The following is a 27149-nucleotide window of genomic DNA, read 5'->3' as shown; positions in this document are numbered from 1 at the left end:
AAAGTGAAGTTAGTGTGTATCAGTAGGTGTTAATGGTTAAAATGAGTAAAGCCATTGATGAGCAAAGCTTTGGTCTCAAATAGTACAAAACTGTAAAGGTGATTGGTGCTCTTTAACGAAGTCTGCACTATGTGTACCATTTATACCTGATTAAACTGTTCTGTCTTTTTCAGATTCTATGTTAGTGAGATTACCGAATAAGCTTTCCAGTGCAAAAGAAGTATAAGTTGTTTAATTCAGCTGACAGTGTTTTCAGCAGGCTGCGCTCCAGCATAACAGCCAGAAGTCCTCGTTGTGTCTTACCACAGTTTACATCTTTATAGTATAGCCAAACTGAAGAGCTCATGGAAAATTCTTTACAATGTATGTTTCAGTTAGAAAGGAAATTTTCCTCGAAGGTACTAGTCTGGAAAAACTAATGAAATTTTGTCTAAAATTAACCTTTTTAATTAGAAAAAAAAAGTTATTCTCTGATTTCCAGAACAATCACATTGAAACAAAAGAAAAAAAACCTATCCCTAGCATGAACTTAGCACCTTTTTCCGTCCGTAGGAGAAAATTTTTTTACCATAAGATTTAAAATTATATGAAAGTAAAAGTATAAAAAAAAGACAGGTCAGCTACCGCATGTCGTTACCACCATGTTTGCTAATAATTGTCTATACAAACCAGTGAGGGGATGTGGTCCAGGCACACCCAGAACTCAGAATCTGATGTCTTTTATCCTTAGTCGGAATGTGGATCAGGGACCACGAGGGACTCGATCTACTCCTGCGCATTACAATACCCTGAACCGAATGGATAGACACCGTGTAATAGATGACCACTACTCTCCGGACAGAGAGAGGTAAATATCTGCCTGGAATTAGAAACAGCTGTAGCCAACATTCATCAATAAGAATTACTTCAACATGGTAGCTCACTAAATTAAATAGCAAAATTACTTACCTAATCCCACAGATGAGTATTTCCCTACTCATTTATCCACTGGGTACATGACATAGATTAAAAAAAAAAAATACAGTGCACATAAGGCTGACAAAACTGTCAGGTTAGTGTATCTTTGCCAAGAGGGAACCTAAAAAATCTATGAGAAACTGCACAATACAAAAGACGGATAGCTTAGTTTTCCTTTTTCATAAAAATATTTTTATGTACTATATTAATAAATTCTTTAAGTGCTGAATATCTTTTAAAAAAAATCTAACAGTAGATTTGGTCACTTTTGCTGCTGAACAAAGAGGCATAAAAATGTGTAATTTCAGCCCAGTATTAATGTAATACTCCCATTGGATACAACACAATTCACAGGCATAACAAAAGTATATTCTAGCACTATGTTTGTCTTTTCTCAACTTTGTGAGCCATTTCTGTGAAGGAATAAAGGAAGGTTATGGAAATGTGTGTTAGAACGAAATCAGGGTCTTTTGTGTTTAGAGGCATATCTTACCATGACTAATGTTTTGCCTAACAGAACTTTCCAAAGAATAAGCAGAGCAATCTCTATGAATTTTAATGATGTAAAAAAGAATTGCAGGCAATAGTTGGCTAATGTAGTTAATATTGCTGAATTAATTGTGGTAGTGCCTTTGTGACATTAAAAAAAAAAATTTATAAGATCTTTCCCACCTCATTGTCTTCAGGTCAGAAAATCAAAAGAAAAAACATTTTTTATCTTTAATTTTGAAAATCTTCCAACATCTTATATGCCAAGTTGAAAACCTGGACATTATAATCAGAGGGGCATGATTGCTAGATATTGTCCCATTTCATAATTACATAGAGCACGGAGTAATAAAGATATATTTTGTAATCTTATTGAGTGCTATGAGACTAGTATTTGAAGTTAATACTTTTACAGATGATTATTACAGGTTATTCCTCAAGTGACATCAAAGAACATAATTGGTGTTGCTAACTGTAATACAAAGAATTTAAGAAATCAGTGGCTTTTTGCTAGCAATATTGAACAGAAAAGGTGAATATGTCTTAAAAGAACATTAATGGGATGGTCAATGATTGTAAGGAATGTAAGACAAAATTCTGCAGAAAAAAAAAGTATAATTAATTGTTCCTAATTAGGTAAATTAGAAAAAAAGAGTCCCAAAAGAAAAAAAAAAAAAAAAGCAGCATATCTGTTCAAGCAATTCATAAATTAATTTAGCCAAAAAAAGTCAAATGGGAAAAAAAAAAGATATTGAAAAGCAATCAAGTATTCATCATCCAGAATGTTAACTTTATTCATTACAAGTGTAATAGATCATAGGTGAATCTCTTTTTTTGCATTAAACTATTTAATATTTCTATTTAAGTTATAGAAAAGAAGAATGCTATTTAGTTGGCTCATGAAACTATCTGATTTTCATACAGAAGGCAATATTTGAAGGATTCTGAGCTGTTTCTTTAAAAGAAAAGAACAGAATGCTTTAGGGATAGTATTATGTTGATTTTTAGACCAGCCATCCTTGAAATAGGATCGAAACTTGTCCTTAGAGCCTGTATATGCCTTATGGAATGCTCCTGGGTTTGTTCACTGTGTGAGTTTGCTTGCTGCCTCCCAGATAAATGCATAGAGGAGAAAGGTGGCTTGAAATACAGCACTGCAATCTTTCTTCATCATTTCAATCAAATAACCCCTAGTGGACTGGCTTGGCTTAAAGAAAGAAAATTGTTTTTTTTAGGATATGTCAGAAAAACAATGTCAGAAAGTTGTTGGTGACAAGATTATTGAATTTTCATGTGACCATTCTAGGTGAATAGATATTTGCCTGTTAGGTGTGCTCTGAATCTCTGAACACAGGTTTATATGTCATCTGTACTTTCCAAAACACACACAGAAGCTCTCCCCTTCGTATATGGTGAGTGGTTGCCTGAGATTGTTGACTAGTTATGCCTCTTATTGCAACATACAGTCTCTGAAGCATGTTGGTTTTAGGCAACACTCAAGACAATAGAAAAAGCCTATTCTCAGACATTTATCATGTTTTGTATTCATTTTTAGTTTGACAGTGGTTTTATGAATTGAAAGATTATTAGACTTCAAATTTTGTTAGTGAATATTTGTGATACTCTCTGTGTTACATAATAAAAAACAATGGTGTGTACACTGGTCCCTAAAGTAACTCTTAACGTTATTGATTCTGAAAACTGCTGGAACTGCAGGCAGTTTGGAGAAGTGGAAAACCTGAACCTTTGTATAGGTTTATAATCTCTCTACTTGTCATCCTTATTTTGTTCCACACCTACCTCTGAAAAAAAATCACACTTTGCTTTCCCACAGCTCTGATGGTTTGTTGTTTCCATGGTCCATTTATCCCTTGGAGCTGTTTGCAAGAAAGGGATTTTGAAAAAGTACTTTCTTGTAGACATGCTCAGTTGCTAAGTTAAAATATAACTAAGAATATGAGTAAGGACATTATTTCTTTCCTTTTCCAGATAATTCAACATAAAGTTCTTTAAAGTATATGACAGTATATGAAGGAGTTGAAACCACATACAAAAATGTCTAATGACCTCAAGTCTAATGGCAATACACATATTTCTTCAAAACTGAATGCATAGTTAGAAGTGAAAATCAAATTATTTTTAAAAAGCTTAAAGACATAAATTTTTCAATTTAATTTGAGATAATTTTAATTTCAAACACCAGGCCTTTAAATACGCCAAATGTTGCTATCAAATTATATATGGATTTTTGTTGGCAGGGTAAAATTACAGTTAAAATTTGTATCTGTTGCTGTATTATCAAAAATGCCAGAATTGTACTGTGTATATTGGTAACTCAAAGTGGGAAATGAGGTTAATTTATTACCTATATATTTAATATAGCTGTACTAGTTAATTTTTGTCAAAAGGCAAGGAGTTTTGTTGCAAGTACACACACTCTTTTATGATACAGCCTAAATTTATAATGGAAAGAAAGATGAATGCTTAGCATAGAATAGTTTGGGGGGAAGAGACCTTTAAAGATCATCTAGTCCAACCCACCCCTGCAATGAGCAGGGACATCTTCAGCTAGATGAGGTTGCTTGGAGGCCCATCCAACCTGACCTTGAATGTTTCCAGGGTTAGGGCATCTACCACCTCTCTGGGCAACCTGGGCCAGTGTTTCAGCACCATAATTGGAAAAAATGTCTTCCTTATATGTAGTCTAAATCTTCTCTCTTTGAGTTTAAAACCATTGCTCCTTGTACTATCATAACAGGCCCTGCTAAAAACTTTGTCCCCATCTTTCCTGTAGGCTCTGTTAAGTACTGAAAGGCTGCAATAAGGTCTCCCTGCAGCCTTCTCTTCTCCAGGCTGAACAACCCCAACTCTCTCAGACATTCCTCATAGGAGAGGTGCTCCAGCCCTCTGATCATTTTTGTGGCCCTCCTCTGGACCAGCTCCAACAGGTCCATGACTTTCCTGTGCTGAGAACTCCAGAGCTGGACACAATACTCCAGGTGTGGTCTCATGAGAGCAGATGGGCAGAATGACCTGCCTTGACCTGCTGGGCCACATGTTTTTTGATGCAGCCCGGGATACGGTTGGCTTTCTGGGTTGCGAGTGCACATTTTTGGCTCACATCCAGCTTTTCATCCACCTTATGACCTGAAAGAGCCCTAAGTTCCACAGGATCTTTTATGTGTAATGGGATAACCTTGTAAACTTCAGTTTGACGTGTTTTAATCAAACCTCTCAAGCAGACTTTTACCTCACTTCTGAAACTGAAACTAATCAAATTATCGAGAAAATGTTGGAAATAGCCAGATTTCACCTCAGAGTTTTATATTTAAGCTGTCAGTGTAATTAGGTGAATTAGAGGAACAATATGAGAATCTTAGTATAGTTCCAAAACCAGTAGCTCTGCCAAGACTATGTCTGTGTATTACTTTCTGAAAGATATATCAGAAGCTAACAGCAAACACCAAGACAGCATAAGGAAATTATACTCAGGCCCACAGCTCTAACCAGCTTAGACACTATTTAGCAACTATTAATCTAACTATATTCTTTAGCCTAGATGTGCTCTCCCTGAGGCATGAAATTGGTAATGGTGAATTTAACATAGATACAGCAGCCTGGAACATTCAGGGAATGCCTACCTCAAATAGTCTTGCAGTGGAAACGTGAGAAGTCTCCTAAAGTATAAATGTTTTCCTACTAGGCACATACAAGAAAACAAGAGAGAAAAAGCAAGTTAAATTTTGGGTCCGCTATCCCTTCCTTAGGACTATTGCAGATTTTCCATTTTAAAGAACAGAAGTTGTTATCTACTATTGTAAAGTAATGAAGTAGTCATAGCCATGATTATTTAAAGAAATATTCTCCATTATCTTTAAATCACTTCAGAGATGATACATTGGTATGCTGGGACTAGCATGGCTATCACACCGCTATTACTGTCTTCAGTAATATGTCTTACTTATAACATGTCTTCCAGTAAATGCCAAAACACATGCCAAAAATTCTGGTTACTAAAATAAATCCAGCAGAGACCAAAAGAAGTCACTACCATGAGTCTGCTGCACGTTAGATAAGGTGCCATTAATTATCTGCTTCTGTTATTTAACACAAAATTAAATGTGGCCAAAAGCACTACCAATTCTGCTTTTCAAAAAGTCATCTCCCACTAGCAGCTGCTTCATCTACAATTAGCAGGCTTCTAATCCAACGTTGTTAATAGCTGGATGTCAGATTATGTCAAACTAGGCAAATAGATTTTTGACACATTGCACCATAGTGAAAACCAGAAAATTTAACAATTTTTTTTTTAGATTCTTTATTAAATACACAGCTAAATAATATGTAATTAAGTAATCATTTATTATTTACTTCATATCTTACAATACATATTTAAGTGTATATTACAGATACAAAGATACTGTAGAGTATAAAGGGTAGCTGATGCTTTATGTGGAAATTCTGAGAGAATATTTTCAGTTTTTAGTTGTGCATGTCATACCCATGTATGGGTATGCAATGGCATTGTTTCTTTACATCTTCAAATACCCAGTAAACTAAAAGAAAATATATCACTGAAAATTTGCTTATAGCTATGTTATAAAATTATAGGAATCAACTTAAATCACAATAATTGCAGCGTTTAAGTTCTTTTTGTCCTATCAAAATTTTACCATGTGCATTAATAGTATATTGCACTTCCTAATTATTTTCTATCTTTATGCCTACTATTGCACGTAAAAACGTACTAGAGATTGTACCAGTAGAGATTCCTATATGTAATATTATCCTACCCTTTCCATTAACAGATTCTCTTTTCAGTTACTTATAAGTTGCCAAATACAATTTTCTTTCTCTCACTCACGAGCCCTAATGGATTTAATTGCTGAAGGAACTGCAGTCCAAGCACACTGCCATGTTTTAGCCTTGCAGTAAGGATGGCGGAAAGGAGACTGTTTTCTCTTTGCTGCTGTTATTTACAGTGTGCACGTTATTTCACAGTGAAATCATTGTTAAATTGCACAATTGTCCGCACCACCCACCTGGTGCCTCCGTGCGTCTGCTGAAGGATGGTAACCTCCAACAGAGGGATGGAGTAGGAAAGTGGCAAGAGAAGTGCAGTCTTGCAAAGGTAGCTGCATCTGTAAAGAGTCAAGATTCAGAACCTTCGAGCTGAATTAAAAAAGAAACAAACAACAACAAAAAGTCATAGATACATTCCTCAGAATAAAATACACATATAAAACACCCATGTTAACATAAATAAATAATGCAGTTCTGATAAAAGACTTCAGTGTTACGCCGTTTGGAGCAAGGACTTAAAATACATCACGGAGTGCATTGTGATAATGTGATATGGATTTTCTTGTTGAAAGTCATAATGATTGAATATGTGTCAGTTCACAAACTCTCTGCTTATAATTGCTATTGTTTCACAGTTAAAATCTTCAAACTGTCAATTGCAATCGGTTGGAATATTTCTAGGATTTCATCTGTCCCAGGAGATAAGCAGGAATTTCCATGCAATTGATGTGACAAACAGCATCCATACCGTTATGGGTGGAAAAACTGTTGATGTTTATATGTAAAGAAAATCATAGAATCATAGAATGGTTTAGGCTGGAAAGGACCTTGAAGATCATCGAGTTCCAACCCCCCTGCCATGGGCAGGGACACCTCCCACTAGACCAGGTTGCCCAAGGCCACGACCAGCCTGGCCTTGAACACCTCCAGGGATGGGGCCTCAACAACCTCTCTGGGCAACCTGTGCCAGTGCCTTACAACCCTCAAAGTAAAAAATTTCTTCCTAATGTTTAATCTAAACCTGCCCTCTTCCAGTTTAAAGCCATTCTCTCTCATCCTATCACTACATGCCCTAGTAAAAAGTCCTTCCCCAGCGCTCCTGTAGGCCCCCTTTAGGTACTGGAAGGCCGCAATAAGATCTCCCCGGAGCCTTCTCTTCTCCAGGCTGAACAGCCCTAACTCTCTCAGCCTCTCCTCATAGGAGCCACGCCTCGGAGCTGTAATCTTGTTTAAAAACCCTAAAATGTTAAATAAAACTACACTGTTAATCTTTTCTAAGAAATGTAGCAGGGGAAATTATATAACCAATGTTCTATTCTTGAGTAGCATTTGCCATTTTCTAGCAACTGAGAGCTTGACTTCACATTTTATTTATGTAGTTTTTTGGTGTGATTTCCCAGGTGTTTATGAAGCAACACAGGAAATATTCCCATCGGGACCCCAGTACTTCACCCTTTCCACAGAAATACTTGGGATACACCTTCCCACTCTAATAGGGAAGCTGGAATGTTAATCAAATTGTGAGACCTGGTCACAGAGATTGAAAATGGAAAGGAATAGGTTATCTTCTAATGCCTCGTCTTTACTGTTGAGTAAAATGCCCCAAGCAGTAAAGACCAGGTTAAACTCCCTTGCACAGTAAGAACAGAAAGGTTTGCCATGGATGGTTCAGTGAGGCCCTCTGCGTACACGTGTGTGTGTTTTCAAGTGTGCTTCTGAGACTGTTCTGGTAGGTCAACCCTGTTCCTGGAAACTAAGTACTTCCATTTAGGCAATCTAATTGGTCACCGAATCACTGATCTCTGTTTTTTTCCCCTCATGGTTCACTGGATTTCTATGAAGGTGTAAGAAAATAGGCAAAGAGATGGGATATATCAGAAAATTTCAAGTTATCAGTTTCTGTTCACTTTAAAAAAGGAAAGTTACCCTGTTTGCCTACATGTCTGGAATCTGCAGACAGAATAGTCTGCTGCAAATTTTCTGTCTGTGCTATCTGTAACAAAACATGTAATGTTTCAGAAATCTGTGGAGATGCAGTCTAATATTTTCATTTTGCCATACCATAATTTGATGTACTTCTGCCATTGTCTTCTATAATGTAGTAAATAAGGAATGTGTGGTAAAAGGCTATAAGTTTAAATGAAGATTGCAAAAAAAAAAAAAGTAACTTTTGTTCTTTTGTCTTTTTAAAAATCTGCTGTATCTAAACCTTGTCTGTGTCTCCAGGGTCTTCCAAGCATTACCTTCTACATGAGCATATGAGATCATAATTTTCATGCACAGCTCAGAAGATATATTTAGATGCAGATCTGGAACATTTCTGGAGTTCTTTTTCCATTTAGGCAATGCAAAGCTTAGTTATTTTATTACATTATGATTTATTTAGATTGTGATTTTAACTGTTTTTGACTGTCTATTAGCCAAATGAAAGTTGTGCATGTTTCAGTTTTGGACAGTGAGAATGACATATGTCATAGGCATTTTTGGCGTTATGTTCTTAGCATGTATAAAAACATAAAGAATTGATTTTAAGCGAAGTACATGAAGTATTAATATTAAAGAAACAAATAGTGAACTATTTACTGGGTGCTCAGAAGATAGATGGTATTTAAGCATTTGCTCTGCATGTTGAAATACATAAAGCGCAGAAAAAGGTGCTGCCTCCTAACGTGCATATTTTGACCTATGTGATGGCAACCGTACTCCCATACAGATATGGCATGCACCTTTCCTTTCTTTTTTACTAACCATGCATATTTTATTGAAAATATTACTCTACTTCAACAGAAACCATTTCCAGACAGAGACAACATCTCTATAATTATTATTGTAGTTAGAGATACGAAAATGCTCACACATTGTTAGCTTATATATTCTTGATTTATGATGAATGCCTTATACACTAGTAAGTTACTGTGTTAATTCATGTGTAGAACTGGTTTATCTTCTTAATGAATTCAGACATGATCTCATTTTTTACATTGCACTTGTAAGAACATTTTATAGTGAGTTATTATCTATTATGGGTTAGATAGCATGGATAACATGGGCTCTGAAGAATAGGGAAAACTATAAATAGCCAGTAATGCCAGAGGATCAGGTCAAGGCTAAGTAAGGGCTTACCTCACTTCTCTATATAGACAAGCAGAGTTCTGGGTGATGAGGAAGCATATTACAAACTTGTTAAAAGTTATTACATATCAAACTGTATAAGTGGTTGTATCTAAATGCCATCTGCCCTGATTCTGAATTCCTGAATTAAAAAAATTAAAAAGAAAAAAGGTTCAACTGCCATACATTCACAAGCAAAGTCTCAGAACTTGGTAAGACCACTAGAGCTCTGAGTTTCTAGAAGTATTAAGACAAAACTTGATACCAGAGCTTGGGCGCTTAAAATAGTTTAGCAGGGATTTGGAAAGTAGTTAGGACTCAAATCTGAAGCAGAGTGTTAACTGATGGTGTTTCATTCACATACAGGTAAGGGAAGGGAGCAGTCTGGGGTCTGCCTTCTTATGGACAGTGAGCTAAGCTGCTTGCAAATAATAATTGCATTCCCATGAAATTCATGTTCTGCAACACATGTTCTGCTTGGAGTCCTACTTTTCTTTAAAGTTTTGCTCTTTAAAAATTGGTTGAATATATTCTATTTATTAATGTCATATCTTTGCAATCAAGAAAACTTGACAACAGTTCACTGGAGAGATAAAAGAGGAAGTGAAAGTGAATTGCTAACATAAGAATGTCACGTACCAGCTGGAAACACTTAATTACTTATTAATACTAATGTAATATTTGCAACAGTCGTGTGCTGTTAATTGCAGGGTTGCACCTAAATCATTTAAGGGCATGTTCACGTGTATATAGCCTGGGAATGTCACCATATAGTGGTGAGAATAAACTGGTATGCAGTTGTTTGCTGTTCTCATACATATCATGGCTGCTGTGCAGTAGACTCCTACGTTTTTATTTAATTGTTCCTCCTGTGGGTGTGCATATATTCTAAAGCAAATTTTGAGAACATGGTGGTACTCTTTTTTAATGCTTCTTGGCAGCATGCTGACTGCCAGGCTGTTATGGGTAGACTGTTTTTGGTACTCAGGTGTGTGCATTAGTTTAAGAACCCTAATTCTTTTTGCAGCCTGCAGTGTATCTCTATGATTATTTTCTTAATTGTTAGTCCTTCTTAGGATCTCATCTTCAAAGTTTCAGCGTACCATGTCAAATTGGGCCCTGCTGAATTGTGTATGCCTCCTCAGTCTTGTAACTGCAAAGTTTAAATTACATAATCAGGGACTTAAGTTAGAAGCTTTTTTATAGCGGTGACTATGATTTTGCATTTATTTGACAAAAAGCGAGTGGGGGAAAAAGTGAAAGAAGTTCTCTTGTACTATATATATAATAAACCTGATATGCTTATGAAGAATATTTACATGTGGCTGATGATACATTTCATCCACATGCAAAAGAGGCAAAGATATTAAGTATAGGTGACATAGCTACCTCTAACAATGCATTTGATTACTACAAAATTATTAATTAAAAGCAAATTAAGATATGAGAAATAAAAAGGGAGGATAAACATGAGGTTTTCCGTGTTTCTTGTGAAATCAGTTTACACTTCCAATGTGGACTTTTGTGATTAGACATGGCTTTAAAATGCCCCAGCTTCAGAGGAGCTGTAATCCAGGGAGTCCTTTGCATTCTAATAACTCATTGTGAATTAGAAGAAGAAAACTATTTTCAAAACCATTGTTCCTGTACTGTGTGCATATATTTATACTAAAAGACAAATAACATTATTCTATTTTTGATAACTGGAAAATATCTAGTGCTGTAACAAATATAAGTATATTTTGAAAATATATCAAAATTTAGATATTTTAAATACGTACAAGTACCTTGTTTTTATTATTTTGAAATGCATGCATTAGTTTTTTGGTGTATTCTGTTACAGATGTTATATCTCTTCATTAATTATTTAAACATTTACAATGCTTTCATCTAAATTAATCTTTTATCACAATAGAATAAATATTAGGAAAACTGAGACCGAGAAATGGGAAAACTCTGGAGCTAGCTAGGTGGGAACAGGTTTCCCAATGGTGGTAGCCTTTCAGACAGATGAGGTAAACCTCTGCCAAAGATACTATTCATACTGAAGTTATCACTTCTTCCAAGCAAGGGAACAGGTAATCTGACTTCTTGAGATTGCTTTCAGACAAATATTCATACATTTTTTCTTCCTTACTGAAATAATGTAGAAAATCCCAAATTTTAGCTATCTGCTTGATCCATAGTCTCCTTCTGGCTTCTCAGAATAAATGTGTGAATCATCTAGATAATTTTACCTTTAGAACTGTGTGTCAGATTTCTTATTTTGTTAATAATTTGAGCACTCTATACAGTACTTTTGTAGCTCCTGTTTACTCAGATTTTTGTGTCTTCTGTTGTGTGATGTGTATCATTCCTTCTCCACATTGTTGTCTCACATTTGTATTTTTCTTTCTGCCATCTACTCAGTCATTATGTTACTTTACCTCGTTCCCGGTACACCCAGTGCACAGATCACCATTACAGAGATGCCAGGTATATGTTTTCCTCTGTGTGATTCTGTGTGGATAATGCATGTACTTCTGTGTACCTACATGTCCACTTCTGGTTTTATTAGTCTGTGTATAGTTGTAGAAAACTTAGAAGTGTTGACTTAGTATCAGCATTAGCTTTCTTAATATAGTGTGTAGACAAACACTGGGTAATTCTTCATATGTTTCACTTTTTACACACGTTTTCACTACCAATAGTCTATAATTGGTGGTCCATGAAGGTGATGCTATATTTACATCATTCTAATGTCTTTTAAAAACTCAAGAATGAAAATTATTTAAATCAACAAACACAAATACCTGCTAATACTGTAATTTTCGTATGCATAATGTCATACATCTATGGCTGTGTTAAAGGTGACAATAGATAAAACTGGAGTGTGATACCTTTCTTGTAGGCTCAGCTGCAGACCAATATACCTTAATTTTTAAAAGTAGTTTTGCAAAATTCAGCTGATTTTTGTTCCAGTGTTTTGTTTTGTTGCTGACATTGCTTGCTTTTCATGTTGGTTTGTCGTCATTTCATCTTTGTGTTGCTTTTCATTGTGTTCACCCTTTATGTTTTGGCAGCCAGGATCACACAATGTATCCTCTATTTTGTGAAGATGCAATCAGATTACTCCGCTCCCGTAAGATGTGCCGTACCTATTCTGAGGGTGCTTACTATGATCTTGAGAGGTATAACCGATGTGGACCATATTGTTAGCTCTGCCACTTATACTTTGACAGTGCTGCGGTTTCCAAACTGAGAATGTGATCTTATGTTTTATGTGATAAACACATAGAGTGAAGATGTTTTTTAATACTCTGTGAGTATGTATGCATCTGAAACTGACTACTCAGGAATATGGGTAAATCCCAAGAGAAGCTGAATAGCTTTATAGAGTCAGTTTCATGAATTAGGTTATATGGATATTATATATGTGTCATTATGTAACCCTTATTTCTGCTGGAATTTTCCAAAGTGCTTATAGTACTTATTATTCTCTTTCAAATAATGAGGAAAAGCCTGTCTATTTCAAAGTGCACAGAAACAGAGTCTTTCTGAAATCTCACTCTTTGCTTAACTGAAAAATAGAGTGGAAAGCAAAAATATAAACTTACATTGTAGATATTTGTATAGATATTCTGTAATTTATGAGTACTTCTATACGTTCACAATACCTCTGTGTGATTACAGAATATCAGAGTTCCTATTTATATATGAAATATATGGCAGAGAGAAGTTGAGCCCATAGTAATGTCTATGAAATAATTATACTTGAAATACAGTGGCTTTTAAGAGATAATAAGACATACTGGTGCACTGCTGTGATTATGATATTTTCAGAAAATATTGCAAAACAGGCTGTGTGTAAATAGAAATAAGGATGTAAGTCTGATAAACTCTGAGCCAATAAAAAAGAAGTGGTGGCTTCAGATCTCAAATAACAGATACAATGGTTGCTATGACTATTGCTTCACAAGAGGGGCCATGTAAAAATTGCCATAGCAAGAGCTGAAGAACTCTTCATATATTAACTTCATGGCTGCCGTCTGGATGTGAGTTCCTCTGAGAAGTTCATGAAGGTTTGCTCTGTATTCAGATTATATAAAACCACATTTTTAGTAAGTGTAAACTTATTTGGATGCAATAACAAAATATACTCTGCAACTTCTATAGTGTCATAGAAGTATTCCCTCAAAAGAAATAATTGCTTTTTAAAAATTCTCCCAAGCTATAGTATAATAGACATTAAAACCTTTAGAACTCAGTTAAACATTTGTTTTGAAATTATTACATTAAACCTAATATAAAGAAAGTGTGTAGATAGTCCAGTCTGCCTGTAGAAACTTTAATAAGGAGAGGGAGGGATTTTTTGTGTTGTTTTCTGAAAATATGTGATGAAATGTGCTCATACTTAGCTATTTCAATAGTTAATTTTTATATACTCTTTTTTGCCTTAGTTGTATACTTACATTTGCATTAGTTTATTTGAACCTGTTTCAGACTGTTGGCTGTATCTGTGACTGTTCAGATATTGCTGAAAGTTGGAGCTGTTATCAAATTGTCTTAGTTTGAGGATCTTGACTTGCAAATCTTCATCTTTGTTTCTATAGAAATTAATTTCTCAAAAATAAAGTAAAATTGATGAAAATAAAGGACAAAAGTGATAGTACTGCAGAAAGATGAAAAAGCTGGGATTTAAGCAGTGAGATGGAGTAAGTCTTTTCCAAGGCTTTATTGAAGAGAAGGCTATTAAAGCTAATTCCTCTTGGGGTCAGAAAGGAAAACCCGACATGAAGTGGAATATCTCTAGCTCACTGTTACAGTAGTATCTTGAATTTCCTCGGGCCTAGGAACTGATCCTGGATTCTTAGTCCTCTTGAATTCAGACTGCCTGTGGGTAACATTAGTGTTCAAGTTACTTGCGTCATCTTACCAGATATGAGCCGCTCTGGTTACCTCATAGCCACTATAAGTTTTCCTAGTTTTTCATCCTTGTTGTCTTTCCATATTCTGACAGCAGTTCTCTAGGTATTTAAGGACCTTTTAAAGCATAATCTTTATTCAGTTCCTCCGTATCCATTGAAAATCATGAAGTAATTTCCTCTACCTTATTTTATTTTTTGGGAATATATGAAAAATTACTTTTCAAACTATATTTCCTCATTTATCTTGATGCTTTTTCCCAGTTTAACACTTACCTTAAATTACACTATTTTTGTAGGTCAAGGAGTTAGTCCTGTCTTTTTAGTTCCATCTGCTTAATCAATGGTATGTTGATATCAAGCCTCTCTTCCTGTCTTTTACTTTCACTTTATTAAGCATATGAAATAACTTTCCAGTTTCCACTATTCATCAAAATAGCAAACGTTGTTCTGCACAGTCCAGCATTCAGGGAAGAATCTCTCATCTGGGACGGAGATTTTTGTTTCTTGTCACTGTGAATCCACCAGTGTGGGTGTCCTGCAGGCAAATATGCCATACAGATACATCAGACAAAATTACTTGCTGTTTTTGTTAGTCATGGCTCCTTTCACTGCTTATCTTTTAGTCATTCACAGCCAGCCTATTACCTCTTCTGGTCTCTTCCAGCAGTTTTTTCTTGCCCCGCCCCCCCCCCGTGACTACTTGGTTCTCTTTCATCTTTTCTTTGCTGAAGTTCGTTTCAGTTGCTGTTTATCAACTTTGATAGTCTTTAGTTCTTTAGTTCTAGGAGACATTTACATTATCAAAAAATTTCTGAGTTCCTTCTTAGGCTATGGCACTCATCATTCTGTCTTCATGATAGTTCCCCACTTTTCAAGAAGTCCCAACTGTTTCGCTCCTGAAAGAAGCAGAAGTGGCATCGACAAGATACTCCAACATATGCCTAAAACAGACAACAGGCACATGTGCAGCTTCAGTGACTTCAGTGCCCTTTGGACCCGATGCTTTCTCAGGAGCATCCTGCTGCTCATTATCCCACTCCAATTTTCCTTGACTCTTCGATGTCATTGTCAGCATGGTAGCACTAGCTGGTAGCTGTTCCCACCACTGCAGCTACTCAGATTGAACATGTGTAAGACATCATGGCTGGACGTGTAGAGCTTTACTTATGCTTTCATTTATGTCCCCCAATTCACAATCCTACAGAGTTATACAGGCTAGTTCATAATTTGACATTCACCCTTTTTTAAATTGGCTGACATACACAGGATCTTCATGACAGATCAAGATTTTTATCCCAATTGCTTTTAAAATTAAAATATTAGTAGCTCATCCCAAATAAAAATTTGCTGAGAACCTCACTGTATTAAATTCTTTCTCAACTTACCCATCTCAGAGCTCAACTTAGTCACTGAGATCACCACGCTATGTGCTATTTTATTTTTTTTTCACTTAGTCTGTGAGGTTAGTGTTTGGAAGGCAATAAAAGCTGGTTTGTGCACATTTTGTGCAGGATGTGAGGTTTATTTTAGGCAGAATTTCTGTTGCTTTACTCAGGGAAACAAACTTTTGCTTCCAATTTGTTTTCTGGCTTTCGTTTTACCAATCAGAAATTTTACAACATCCATATCCTATTTTTTGTGAAATTTCTCAGTTGCTCAAATATTGTTTTCCTATTGATGTAACTTTTCACTCCTATGAAATGTGTGTATTGATCAAGTGTTCTTAAGATGTTCTTAATTATCTCTGAATATAATTTGAAAGTAGAAGTTTAAAATTACATATATATGAAAATATATGTTCAGAAAATACTGCTGAACTGTAGATAAATGTGCTCTATATTCATCACTATCTTAATAATACAGTGAGGGAAAGCATCATGACAGAAGCGCCCTTTAAAATGTCTGAAATATCTGTGCTGTTTATTCCATATTCAGGAGGACTAGGCAGGAGAGAAGAGTGCCTAATTCATATTATGACGACACAACCCATACTCCTGAAAGGTATTTTAATTTATATAGTAAAAATAGATAAAGTTGAGTAATACTTTTATTTTTTTTCTGAAGTGTAGTCTAAAATTTTTAATTGGCTTAGACTAATGATATTTAAATTTACAGTGCACTTTATGCGTTAATTCTCTAAACACAGAACAGCTAATCTCCATAGTTTTAAGTACTTCATTTTCTTTTAGCTCTCCATTAACTTGACTTTGAATTTTTTTAAAGCATAGTTCTTAACTTGAAAAGTTTTTTTACTCATTAGTTGTGAGAGGAAAACCAAATAGTACAGAGGAGCTAGGTACAACAGGGTTTCCCCCCCACACACACTAACGGCAATGTATGTATGGCTAACCTTTTCAGTCACTAGGAGTGATTATAGGACAATTTAGAATCCCCAATTTCATTCTCTAATATCCTGAGTCACTTAAGAAGGTCCTCAGCTTTTGATATGTTACAACCTGTATCGACTTAAAAATGACTAACTAAATGCCTTCAAATTGATTTTGGCTGCTTGCTGTGCTGGGACCGAAAGTACTATTGTTCTTCCTAAATTTTGGTATGCATATAGTGTATCACATTGAACATAATGTAACTAAAATTTGACGCGTAATCTGAAAAATTTTAAAGTGTCTCTGGAAATAGTTATTTGGTAACAGCATTTCCTATTGAAAGAGCTAGGCAAAGTCCAAAAAGAAGGAAATCTGAAGAAAGAAGCAAGTTGATGTTCCTCTCTCTTCGCACAATTACACCTTTTATATTTCTCTGTTTATTTTTAAGTCAGTATCTGATTTTTCTCTACAGCAGGGGAGCAGGTAAAGCAGGGATTATTTTCTAACTAATAGCAAGAATTTTTGGGTTTATTTCATTGCTATGAACAGATACAGTCATATTTAACAAAAAAAAAATAAAGTGCACTGCAATTTTAAAGCCATGCTTATATATGTATGGTGCCTATAGTAAAGTGCTTTTACAGAAGAATCTTACCTAAAATACTGGCTAACTGAAGAGACTGACTTCAGTTTTAGGGATATGGACGATCATGAACAGTGTAAAAATATACCTCTCATTCTTCGTCTGTATTCTAAATTAGATTGAACTAAATCTAAATCTAATTTAAAACCAAATTAAATTAAACTGAAGTAACTTTCATCCAGTCATTGATCTGACTACAAACCATGCAAAAAAATGCCATTCCGTATACGATCCAATTTGATATAAAAGAGACGAGAGCAGCTGAGTGACACTCACATATACTGCACTCCAGATGGTCTTCCCTCAACATAATGATCAGAAGGTATGGGGTCATTTAGTTTGTAAACATATCGTAAAACCTCAGATTCTGAAATCCAAGAAATTTGGGGAAAAAAGGAGTTACACGGAAAATATTTCATCTATCCTACCGTGATTCATGCAAACAGATTAACGAAAACCTTTGGATAAGTGTATTCAAGCCATTAAAAAGTTTATCCTGTAGACTTTGGCTAGGATTTTCAGTACAGACATAGGAAGATTTATATCCAAGTCGATAATATGGTGGTCCCTTGATCTTTTCTGAAAATTCCTGCCGTGCTTCTCACTCGGTGTGATGTGGAAATCATTAAGTAGTGGGATTATTGCAGTTCCAAGGCTTTACCCATGCAGGATCCTGAAAATCTGGAACTCTAAAGATCCAGTTGAAGCTCCTTAACCAAATATTGTATGATTTGCATGTACTCTTAATATACTGGAGTAATGCCAAATAAACAGTTTCAGTCCTGGTTTCTGAAATAAAAACAGCTTTTTGTCCCATTATTTCTTTTCCCCATGGTAGTACTTAAGATAAAATATTTCTACATGTTGTCTTCAACTGATTTGCAGAAATGGGGCTGCAAATGTTTAGGTAGCCCATGTTCAGTATCTGGAAGAATAATATAGGTGTAAAATTTAATTAATTTTCATTGTTTGATCTGAGTAAAGTGACTTTTCTTCTGCTTTTTAAATAACCGTAAAAACTAACCACCCTATCAAATAGAAAAATAATTTTTAAAAATTTAGATATTTGAAGTTAAAAGCAGTATTTAAACTATTGCTACATAGAATGTTAATTTTTTTTGTTCTTTTCTCCATAATTATTTTTTAATTATTCCACAAACTGAATAACCATTGAAAATGTGAAGATTTTTGTGTAAGATATGGGATCAGTTAGTCTTTATGGAACTGAAATTCATGGCTAAATTGCTGAAAAGAATAAAGGTGAAATCTATTAAGAATAATATCGGGAAAAATAAACATAATATTCTTGGGTTTTAATTAAAAAAGATATATTTTTATTCATACGTAAGAGAAAATAGGAAATGTACCAAATGATTTGGAAACATTTTAAAAGCTTCCCATTTTATTGAGAAGTGGTCATGTCATGAATTAGAGTGTTATTAATAATACATATGTTTCTTTATAACACTTCTTTATTTTAACTGCATTGTAAAGGTGGTACAATGGTGCAAGTTCATGGGCAGATCATGTAGTCAATGGTTCAGCTGAAAATTACGGGTGAGTAAAGAGCGTAGTGTCACAGATATAGCTAAAATGTATTTCTAATCTTTATAATAAGAGTTCATCTATAATTGTACCCACATTATTCCTAATAAGTATCTTTCTGGATATCTTTCTTTCTTTCTTGACTCAGAACTAAGGCACATTTATGTGCTACTCTTTTTTCCAAGAGTAAGCTGTTTTATTCAGTTACAAATACAAAAAGAATATTAATTATGTTTGAACTATTTTTAAAACATGTTCCCACTGTTCGGGGCCACTTTAATGAAAAAGGGCTTTTTGACTGATAATACCTGCCTACGTTCACAGTGTTGGGCAATGTGTCTTTGAGACCTAATACTTTTTAGTTTTAGAAATAATCTCCACTTTAACTGTCTAAGCTATCTTCCTGTGTGATTGATGCATAGCCCCTGCAAAGCGCTGTATACCTTACAATCTTCAGTTCTTCCCAACTGCAGCTGGCCCCTGATCAAGAGAGCGTGTAGATTTTCCTTGCTATTAGTTCTTTGACTTTACTGCTTCTCTCTCGTTTTCTTCTTGTTCTTGCAACATTTTTCTTCTTTATTTTTACTTACTTCCTTTGTGAATGTGCGCAGAGCTTGCTTCTTTCTGCCCTTCTGTGTCTTCTAAGTAGGAGCTGGACTATGCTGGTGCATATTTTGACTGACTGAAACAAACAAACAAACATATGGTGTGGGTCCAAAATGCTGGTAAATCCTGAAGTTCTTAAGTGAAACTCCCACAGAGTTACCGGAAATTTTTCCTTGAGGAAGACTAAGAGTTATAAAACTGTATCTCAAAAATATTTGTTGTGAAATTATACAAAATAACATTACACATTGCTGTCTCAAATGCTATACAGATACTTAATAACATGTAAATTGTGCGTGAATATTGAAATAATTACTTATTAGTAAGTTAATTACTGACCATACTTTGAATTTTATGTTTCAATTTATTCTTTTGTGGTGATACAAGTCAATATAGCTCTCTGGAGAAATAGTTATGCACCAAAACCAGATCACTGGAAGGCTATTAGACTATACTCAGTTGAATATAACAAACCACACAAAATTATACTATATATTGAAAGGGATTAGCATGTATATACATATATATATATACACGTTTTATATAAAAGGGTTTAGTCACAGTTCCCCTGCAGTCCTATGGCTATTTAAATAAAATTGTGGGGTTTATTTGTCCTGTATATGTTGACTAAAAGAGGAATTCTGTTAAAGGAATTCAGAGACTGAAGGAGAACATAAGTGACTTTGTCGACTTGAAACTAAAAAAATCTGGTAAAAACCAGAATTAATCCTTCAACATTTTAATCCAAATTTTTCTCTTCTTTAGAGAGGAGAGGTTTGTAAGGGTCTTTTGCCTCAACATTAGTGCAGCCACAGAGTTACTTGAGACCATATTTCTTCCCTAGCTTTTTGAACCAGAGTACCACTGTTTGCTGGCTGTTCAATTTTAAGTGTTTGAAGTATACACTTAATTTGTGGTTACGGCAAGGGCCGTGCTTATTAGTTCTTCTTGAGAAAGTGTACAAGCATACTGAAAATGGACAGCATTTGAAGTAGGCTGGGAAGTGCTTAGTGTAAACAAAGCTTTTGTATTTGCTTTTGATAGTCACATTAAATAGTTCTGGTTTACATAACTTGTCTTAGATTTAGTACTGTATAGATGCTACAGTAGGTAAATATCAGGGGGAAAAAAACAGATTTGTAACTTGAAAAAGAACTTACTTGTTAGTACTTTCTGTCCCCATTTAAATTTAGCTCCAAATAGCTGTGGAAAAATAAATAAAATATGAGAACATTTGTTGTCAACTCATATGACTTTTAGGTAAACCGTAAGTCATAGAACATACTTTAATAGAATGAAGACTACTGACATGAATCAGCTTCTGTTAAGATCAATGGATTTACACAATACCTTTAACAGAAACAGTACGCTATTTTGCACATTCATAATTTAGGAGCTTAAAAAACTGTAAAGTCTTACATAACTGCTTATCTTGGAATGATCTGATTGAAATCCAGGACACATCAAGTGACAGAACTCTTGTTGACTTCAGTGAGGTCAGAATTACAGGTCTGTTGCCAAAAGTTAAGAAGACATAAAACCAAGTATTTGCAGTATTAAGCCCTGTTTATGATATTTTACTAATTAAATGTCTGACATATTATTAGTCTTTTAAAATGTTACTGGAAAAAAAAGAGGCCAACTGAATACAATGTGCCATGTGCAAATAAAGTTGCATTTAATATCTGAGGAAAAAACAGAAAAACCATGAACTAGGTACTTTTCAAATGTTCCATTTAGTCCCGCACTGTACAAGGGCTTACTTAGATACATGCTTTATTTTAACCCTACATCTAATTCACTTGGTTAATCTATAGTCTAAGTGCTCTGCTGAACTGCATTTGAACATTCGAGCCCTACTAGGAAATGCTTCTCTCTCAAGCTTCTCTATGCATTGCATATACCACTTACTCTTCAGTCATGAAATGCATGTTCATTAAAACCCTTGAATGTTCCTACCATTGCTCATACATTATGATACACCAATCAAGTTGAGTGAGTGAAATAGTGTATCTTGAAATGGGAAAAAACATGTAATAAAGTTATAATATAAAGCTGAAACATTTATACTTTGGAATATTTCTAATACTTTTATTAAAATTTAGATTATTGTCTTGGAGAGAGTTGCATCAGTATATTCAGTTATAAAATTGACTTTTAAATTAGCAGTGAAAGAATACCTCCAAACATTTCATATTGTCGCACAGAATAAAAATATGAATAAATGTTCATACGATAAAGTTGGTGAAAGCGAAATAAATTGGTAAGACGTAAGGCAAAACATATGTTGCTTGCATTCATTGGTTCACCTCTGTTTAAGGAGACGGTAGTCTGCAAGGTTCAATTACTTTTGAGTAAAATACTGGAAACTAACTCCTTAACTAGTTGAAGTTAACTAGTTAAGTGAAATTAGTCTTATTATTAGCTCATTTGCTGTGTTTGCTTTCATTTGATTGGAGGTACAGATAGTGTTAACTGGAAGTTAAGAAGCCTCTTCTCAAAAGCATTCACCATTTCTTTTTGTTTAATGTTGATATTTTCTATGAAGAAGAAATTGCTTACATATTTGAACTATTTTCCCTTCAAATGTGCAAGTTGCTTTTCTCTTCCTCCAAAATAGACAAAATTAATTGGGTCTGATTTTACAGATAAAGAGGATATGAAATATTTCAGCACATCATTTCAGTCTTAATTGTTCCAGGATTGACGCTTCTTACTGGTTTTATTGATATTTGATTGTAATAGCTAGCATAAACCTCTGACTGCATCCGTAGAATCATAAACTAATTTGGGTTAGAAAGAACCTTGAAAAAACTATCTGGTCTAACTCCATACTTGAAGCAGGGCTTTGCTATACCTCAGTAATTAAACGACCTTACAATCTATTGATGATGAAACACATTTTGGAGAGTAAATCTCTACAGATACAGCTATACTTTCTTTAAGCATTTTTATAATTGTACCATGCTATCATGTGTTAGCATGATTAGATGTGTCTAGAACAGAATCACCATGACTGCAATGCCGTGTACAGATACCTAAGCAAGCTGTAAGCAACTGAGTTTCTGTAGCTGTAGCAGTCTGCGCATAGCAACGCGGAGTGCAACGTGCCTGGCATCGCAGCTGAGTCCTCTGCTTTGCTTGGCTGAGGTAGCTGGTAGAAAAGTAGTTCAGATACTGGCATGTTACAGTTTAGTCATGCCTGTGACTGTCATGTAGATATGCCTGTAGTTATCGCATACACCACAGTGTAGTGTGCATGTCAATAGGTGATATGAGTGCGTGCATGTATGTGTATAGAAATATATATACTACGTATAAATAAAGCATGATAGAATATTACTGCAGCAAAAAAACCCTTGCTTTGCTTCCTGTTTTTGTTTATTTTGCAAGAGTACCTAAAAGCGTTATGTTCCTGGCTTTTAAAAACTGTAGCAGCACATAATTTTATATTAAGTTTCTTTGTAGGTATAAATGATTGATTTGGTGAGATACCCAGTCACCAGTTTATCTAGAGATTTAGCAGTACACTGCTCCTTCCCATTTTCCATTACAATACTTACAACTCAAATTTAAGTTTGCTTGGTAGTAGAAATCTCAGTTGTTTGTAGACATGCTTAACTATGTTATGCTAACAGAGGATCTTGTGTCTGTGACTAAACAGCAAAGTTCCTATAGCTATTAGAAGAATAACATGTCCAAGGATTGAAATCCAGCAGCCATCCACAGACACTGACAGGTATTACCATTGTATATTAGCTGGAGTTTGAAATTATGATCATTAGAAAATGTATTGCTGTATTTTTCTTGTTCTGTGCTCAGTGTTTCTAGATGAAAAAAGTGCACTAGGAGCTGAATTGTAGTGTACTGTAATCCTACAACAATTCTATTTTTATTTCTTCAGTTTTTTGTTACAAGAACAACCTAGTACTAAAATTGTGATTGGCCTGATCTCATAGCTTGCTTTTTTAGTCTCACACACAGTAGAAGAATTTAACATGGGCTTTCAGTTAAACTGCTTTCGTTATTTTGGTGAAAAAGTAACTTTTATTTGTGCTGTAAGCTGTTGTGATTGCTTACTGCTGAAAAATGTTCATCTTTTATAAGAATTTCTCTATCCACAAGTTTAGATCAGTGAATGTATTAATTTGTTGAAAATTCTCCTTCATATTTGTTAAGAAAAGTAACAAATCTGAAAAATTAAAAATGGTTATTTTCTGCATTGAGAAAGGAGTTAGCTTTTGAAATTTCCAGAGTATGAATATAGAACAATGCAGATAAATCAGTAGTTAAAAAAAAAATGTTGTAGCACCTTTGGTTAGATATTGTAGCTACTAGAATTTACAGTGGTACTTGAATAGTATGGGATTTTAATTCTAATTTTTGGTGGGTTTGAAATATAAAATTAGGTTGTGAATACTCACAGAGCTTTCTGCATGGTGGCTTACAGCGGCTCAAACAGTTTCAGAGTGACAGCTGTGCTTGGTTAAGAAGCAAACACTGCTGTACTCTTTCGTCAGTGTATTTTTTTTGAAGAGTTATGCTCACAAGTCTTGTAGACTTTGACAGGGGAATAGGCCACCTACCATGCATGTTTTCCTTAGCAGAGGTAGAAGGATGCTACTATAGGTAATGCTAAATGGCGGAGGTCACTATTTGACATTTCATTAACTGTATTTTTTATAATGAAAAGTCTGTTAGCAAAGATAAACAGCTCTGGCATACATTAAAATATTATATTGATGTTGAGTACTTTAATTTAGACTATTATATTTCCCTCTTTCAAAATCCGTAACTCATATGATATGATTATAATCAGAAAAGAGGAAACTTTGATCTAGATAACTTGGGAGCATAAACCCTCAAGAATGTTATCTGAAAAGTTATGAATTTCTGGTTTTAATTCACTGAAGTGTTTCAAAAACTCCCCCTCCATGCTCATGGCTGGGTTGTGATATTAATGCATAGTTGTATGCTGTGGTAGGTGAGGAGCTTTACTGTCCAAGCAGGTTACTGGAGTGATATTTTTTCTTTAAAAGGGACAGTTCATTTCTGAAGACCTGGACCATTTAGCACATGTGTTTACAAAGTTAAAAGGACAAAAAAAATATGTGAGGACAGAGAACATGCCTGTTCAGACAGTAAAACTGTCTGTTGAATTCTTCTTTATATGTGTATGATCTAAAACCACACAGTGAAGCTTTCAAGTGATAGACTGTCAATATGCTTATATAGTCCTCCATTTGCTGCTGTGGCCACTGAGAGGTTTGCAGCGTGTAGCCTCTAACTTGAGTGTAGCAACTCAGTTTCACGTCAGGATTCAAGTTGGTCTTGAAATCCTTTGGTCTAGAAAACAAGAGCAGTGCCAAAGCTTCATCTAAAAGCCAAAGGTTCACTGCCAAAATACATGTTTTCCTTCACTTCTGGGAACTCCTGGTTGCTTTTCCAGCTGAAGTAAATGCCAGATTGTGGCAAACTGAATATTTATATTAACTATCAAATATAAAATTTCTGAGGCTTTTATCTGTTAGAATAGTGGTTATCTATAGTGGCTTCGTGATGCTCTTCTGGGCAGAGCACTGCTCTCAGTGGCCAGTCCAGCGCAAACCACAACATCTACAGAATTCAAAACATGCCCACTAAGCCATTAGTGTTGGTCCTAATGGTAAAAATCCCCTTCTGCCTTCTAATACAGGCAAAGGGTCAGATCCCTAACATCCTAAATAAAACTTTTAATGCAACAGCTAAAGAGAATGAGGCCATAGGAGTAACAAGTGAAAGAGGCTTAACTTCTCATGAAGTGTTTATGAGAATCATGTGGTTGCTACTCACCTGTTTCTCTCGATGTCCTACTTGCTGTTGGAAGGAAAATAGAAGAAATAGAAAATGGCACGATACCTCTCGCCATACTGCCCAGTCCCTGCTGCTGTGTGTTCCAGCATTCCCCCACTCACTGGCAGGAGAAAGGTTGTTCTAGCTCTCTGTGTGTGACAGACCCAAAGAAGAAAGTCTCTGTGGGCTCACTAATTTTCTTAAACATGTGGGTACACAAAGTAGGGGTGGGTTGTCTGGACTGTGGTTGTATTCTCTTTTGCAATTTTGCTAATTTAGGATTTTATTATTTTTTTTTATAATATTCCCATAGTTTAAGAATTTATTCCCATGGTCATTTTTTTAAACACCATGTAGATGGCTGACATCTTTCTCACCCTTCATAGCACTGAAACATCTCTTAAACAGTTACCTAAACTAAGCAACGTTCATATCAAAGCTAAGGTTGTGTTTCTTTGTCTATCCACAATATAAAAGAAGCGAGACAGTGGATGTTTTTGCTGATGAAGCTTCCCATTCAGAAACAGAACTGATAGAAGAAGTGAGGTAATTTTGTTGTGGTTTTGTGCCAGGCTCATTGTTCTTTTCCTCCAATCTTTACTACCTCAGCTTATAATTACCATTATGTGTCTCACTGTGGTGTGTTTGCTTGTTAGGAGCTTATAGATGTAGGTTTGTGGTGAATGGTATTATTCTGAACCTGTCTGCGGCAATTCCTTCGTATGCTCTATGGGTCCAATAGTTACATCATGGAAGGCCTGAAAAGACATTAATTTTAATGAATCTTTTATCAACGCATTCAGTAAAGTTGGCCACCCTAGAGACATCTATACTCTGTCTCAATATGGTCTTTTAGAAACAAAAAGCTGTTAATAACATAAGACTCTTCATAATGAGGCTGTGGTACGTCTCTCTCTTTTTTGATACTAATTAAGATTCAGCTTCTTGTTACACTTAATCACCATCCAGTCACTCTTTGTATTAACTGACTTCATTGTAAAATGCATGACTTCACTCAAGAAAAAGTCCTGAAGGGTACTTGTTCCCCATTTTTATTCTATAGCTGTTCGGTTACTCAAGGAGATCTGGGAGGAGCGTGAATTTAATAAGTAGCTCCGTCAGGGTATGGATTTTACTTTAAAAATTTCCTTGATTTTTTGTATTTTAGGATACTGCTAGCAAATATTACTCCTTGCAAACAGACAAATTCCATTGTGAAAAATTTGGGGCTTGGTTAATTTCTGAAAGTAATGGCATGATTAATTGTCTAAGATAGTAGAAGACAAGACTGCTTGATCAAGAAACTCTCTTTTACTCAATCTGCTTTCTCTCCGTTGCATCTCTAATGGCAACTTTTTCCATTGCTGTTTTGGCATAGTTTTTTAGGCTGTGAGTTAGGCAATTTATTTGTTCTTTATTACAAACCAAACATTGCCTAGTTGGTAGAACCTCTGCAAGTACTAATGATATTGTAGATTTTCATCTGACTACAGTCCGAGCACCACATATGAATCCATTGCTATAGCGTAGCCTATATTTTGACAGACATCCTGAGTCTAATAGTAGTTAACAGTGCTACATGGTAATTATAACATCTGGAATCTAAACTACATCTGGAATGTGAACTACAAACAAGAGTACTACCTCTAAAGACAATGCACTCTGTAAAAATTTAGTCATAAGTAAAAATGCTCAATTAAACTGCATAATTAAATGGATCCTTAGCTTTAGTGAGACTTAATATTATGTCAGCTATTCTTTTCCTCCAAGGTTGATGTATTAATTAACAAAATAACATCATTTTTACCCAGAAATTGTCAGGAAACAGACTATTGCATGGATAGTCATTACTGAGACATTAGAAACATTTCAGCCCATTTATCAGAGTGTGGAGCAAGCCAAATCATACATGTATAAAAAACCTGTATG

At 35.1% G+C, this 27149-nt stretch overlaps 1 protein-coding gene across 3 annotated transcripts in view; it reads left to right on the top strand.

Annotated features, from left to right (window-relative positions):
* Positions 1 to 27149, top strand: part of RIMS2 (regulating synaptic membrane exocytosis 2) — a 340994-nt gene that overhangs the window by 175114 nt on the left and 138731 nt on the right. For 2 of the 3 annotated variants that reach the window (XM_009891810.1, XM_009891808.1), the window contains 2 exons: positions 731 to 847; positions 11770 to 11835. In XM_009891810.1, coding sequence (XP_009890112.1) covers positions 731 to 847; positions 11770 to 11835 — 183 coding nt within the window. The remainder of the gene's footprint in view (positions 1 to 730; positions 848 to 11769; positions 11836 to 27149) is intronic. The other variant, XM_009891809.1, reaches the window with a different exon arrangement.

The sequence above is a fragment of the Charadrius vociferus genome, unplaced genomic scaffold, assembly GCF_000708025.1.
Source record: "Charadrius vociferus isolate BGI_N301 unplaced genomic scaffold, ASM70802v2 scaffold15, whole genome shotgun sequence".
Lineage (NCBI taxonomy): Eukaryota > Metazoa > Chordata > Aves > Charadriiformes > Charadriidae > Charadrius > Charadrius vociferus.
This window is presented reverse-complemented; position numbering and strand designations above follow the sequence as displayed.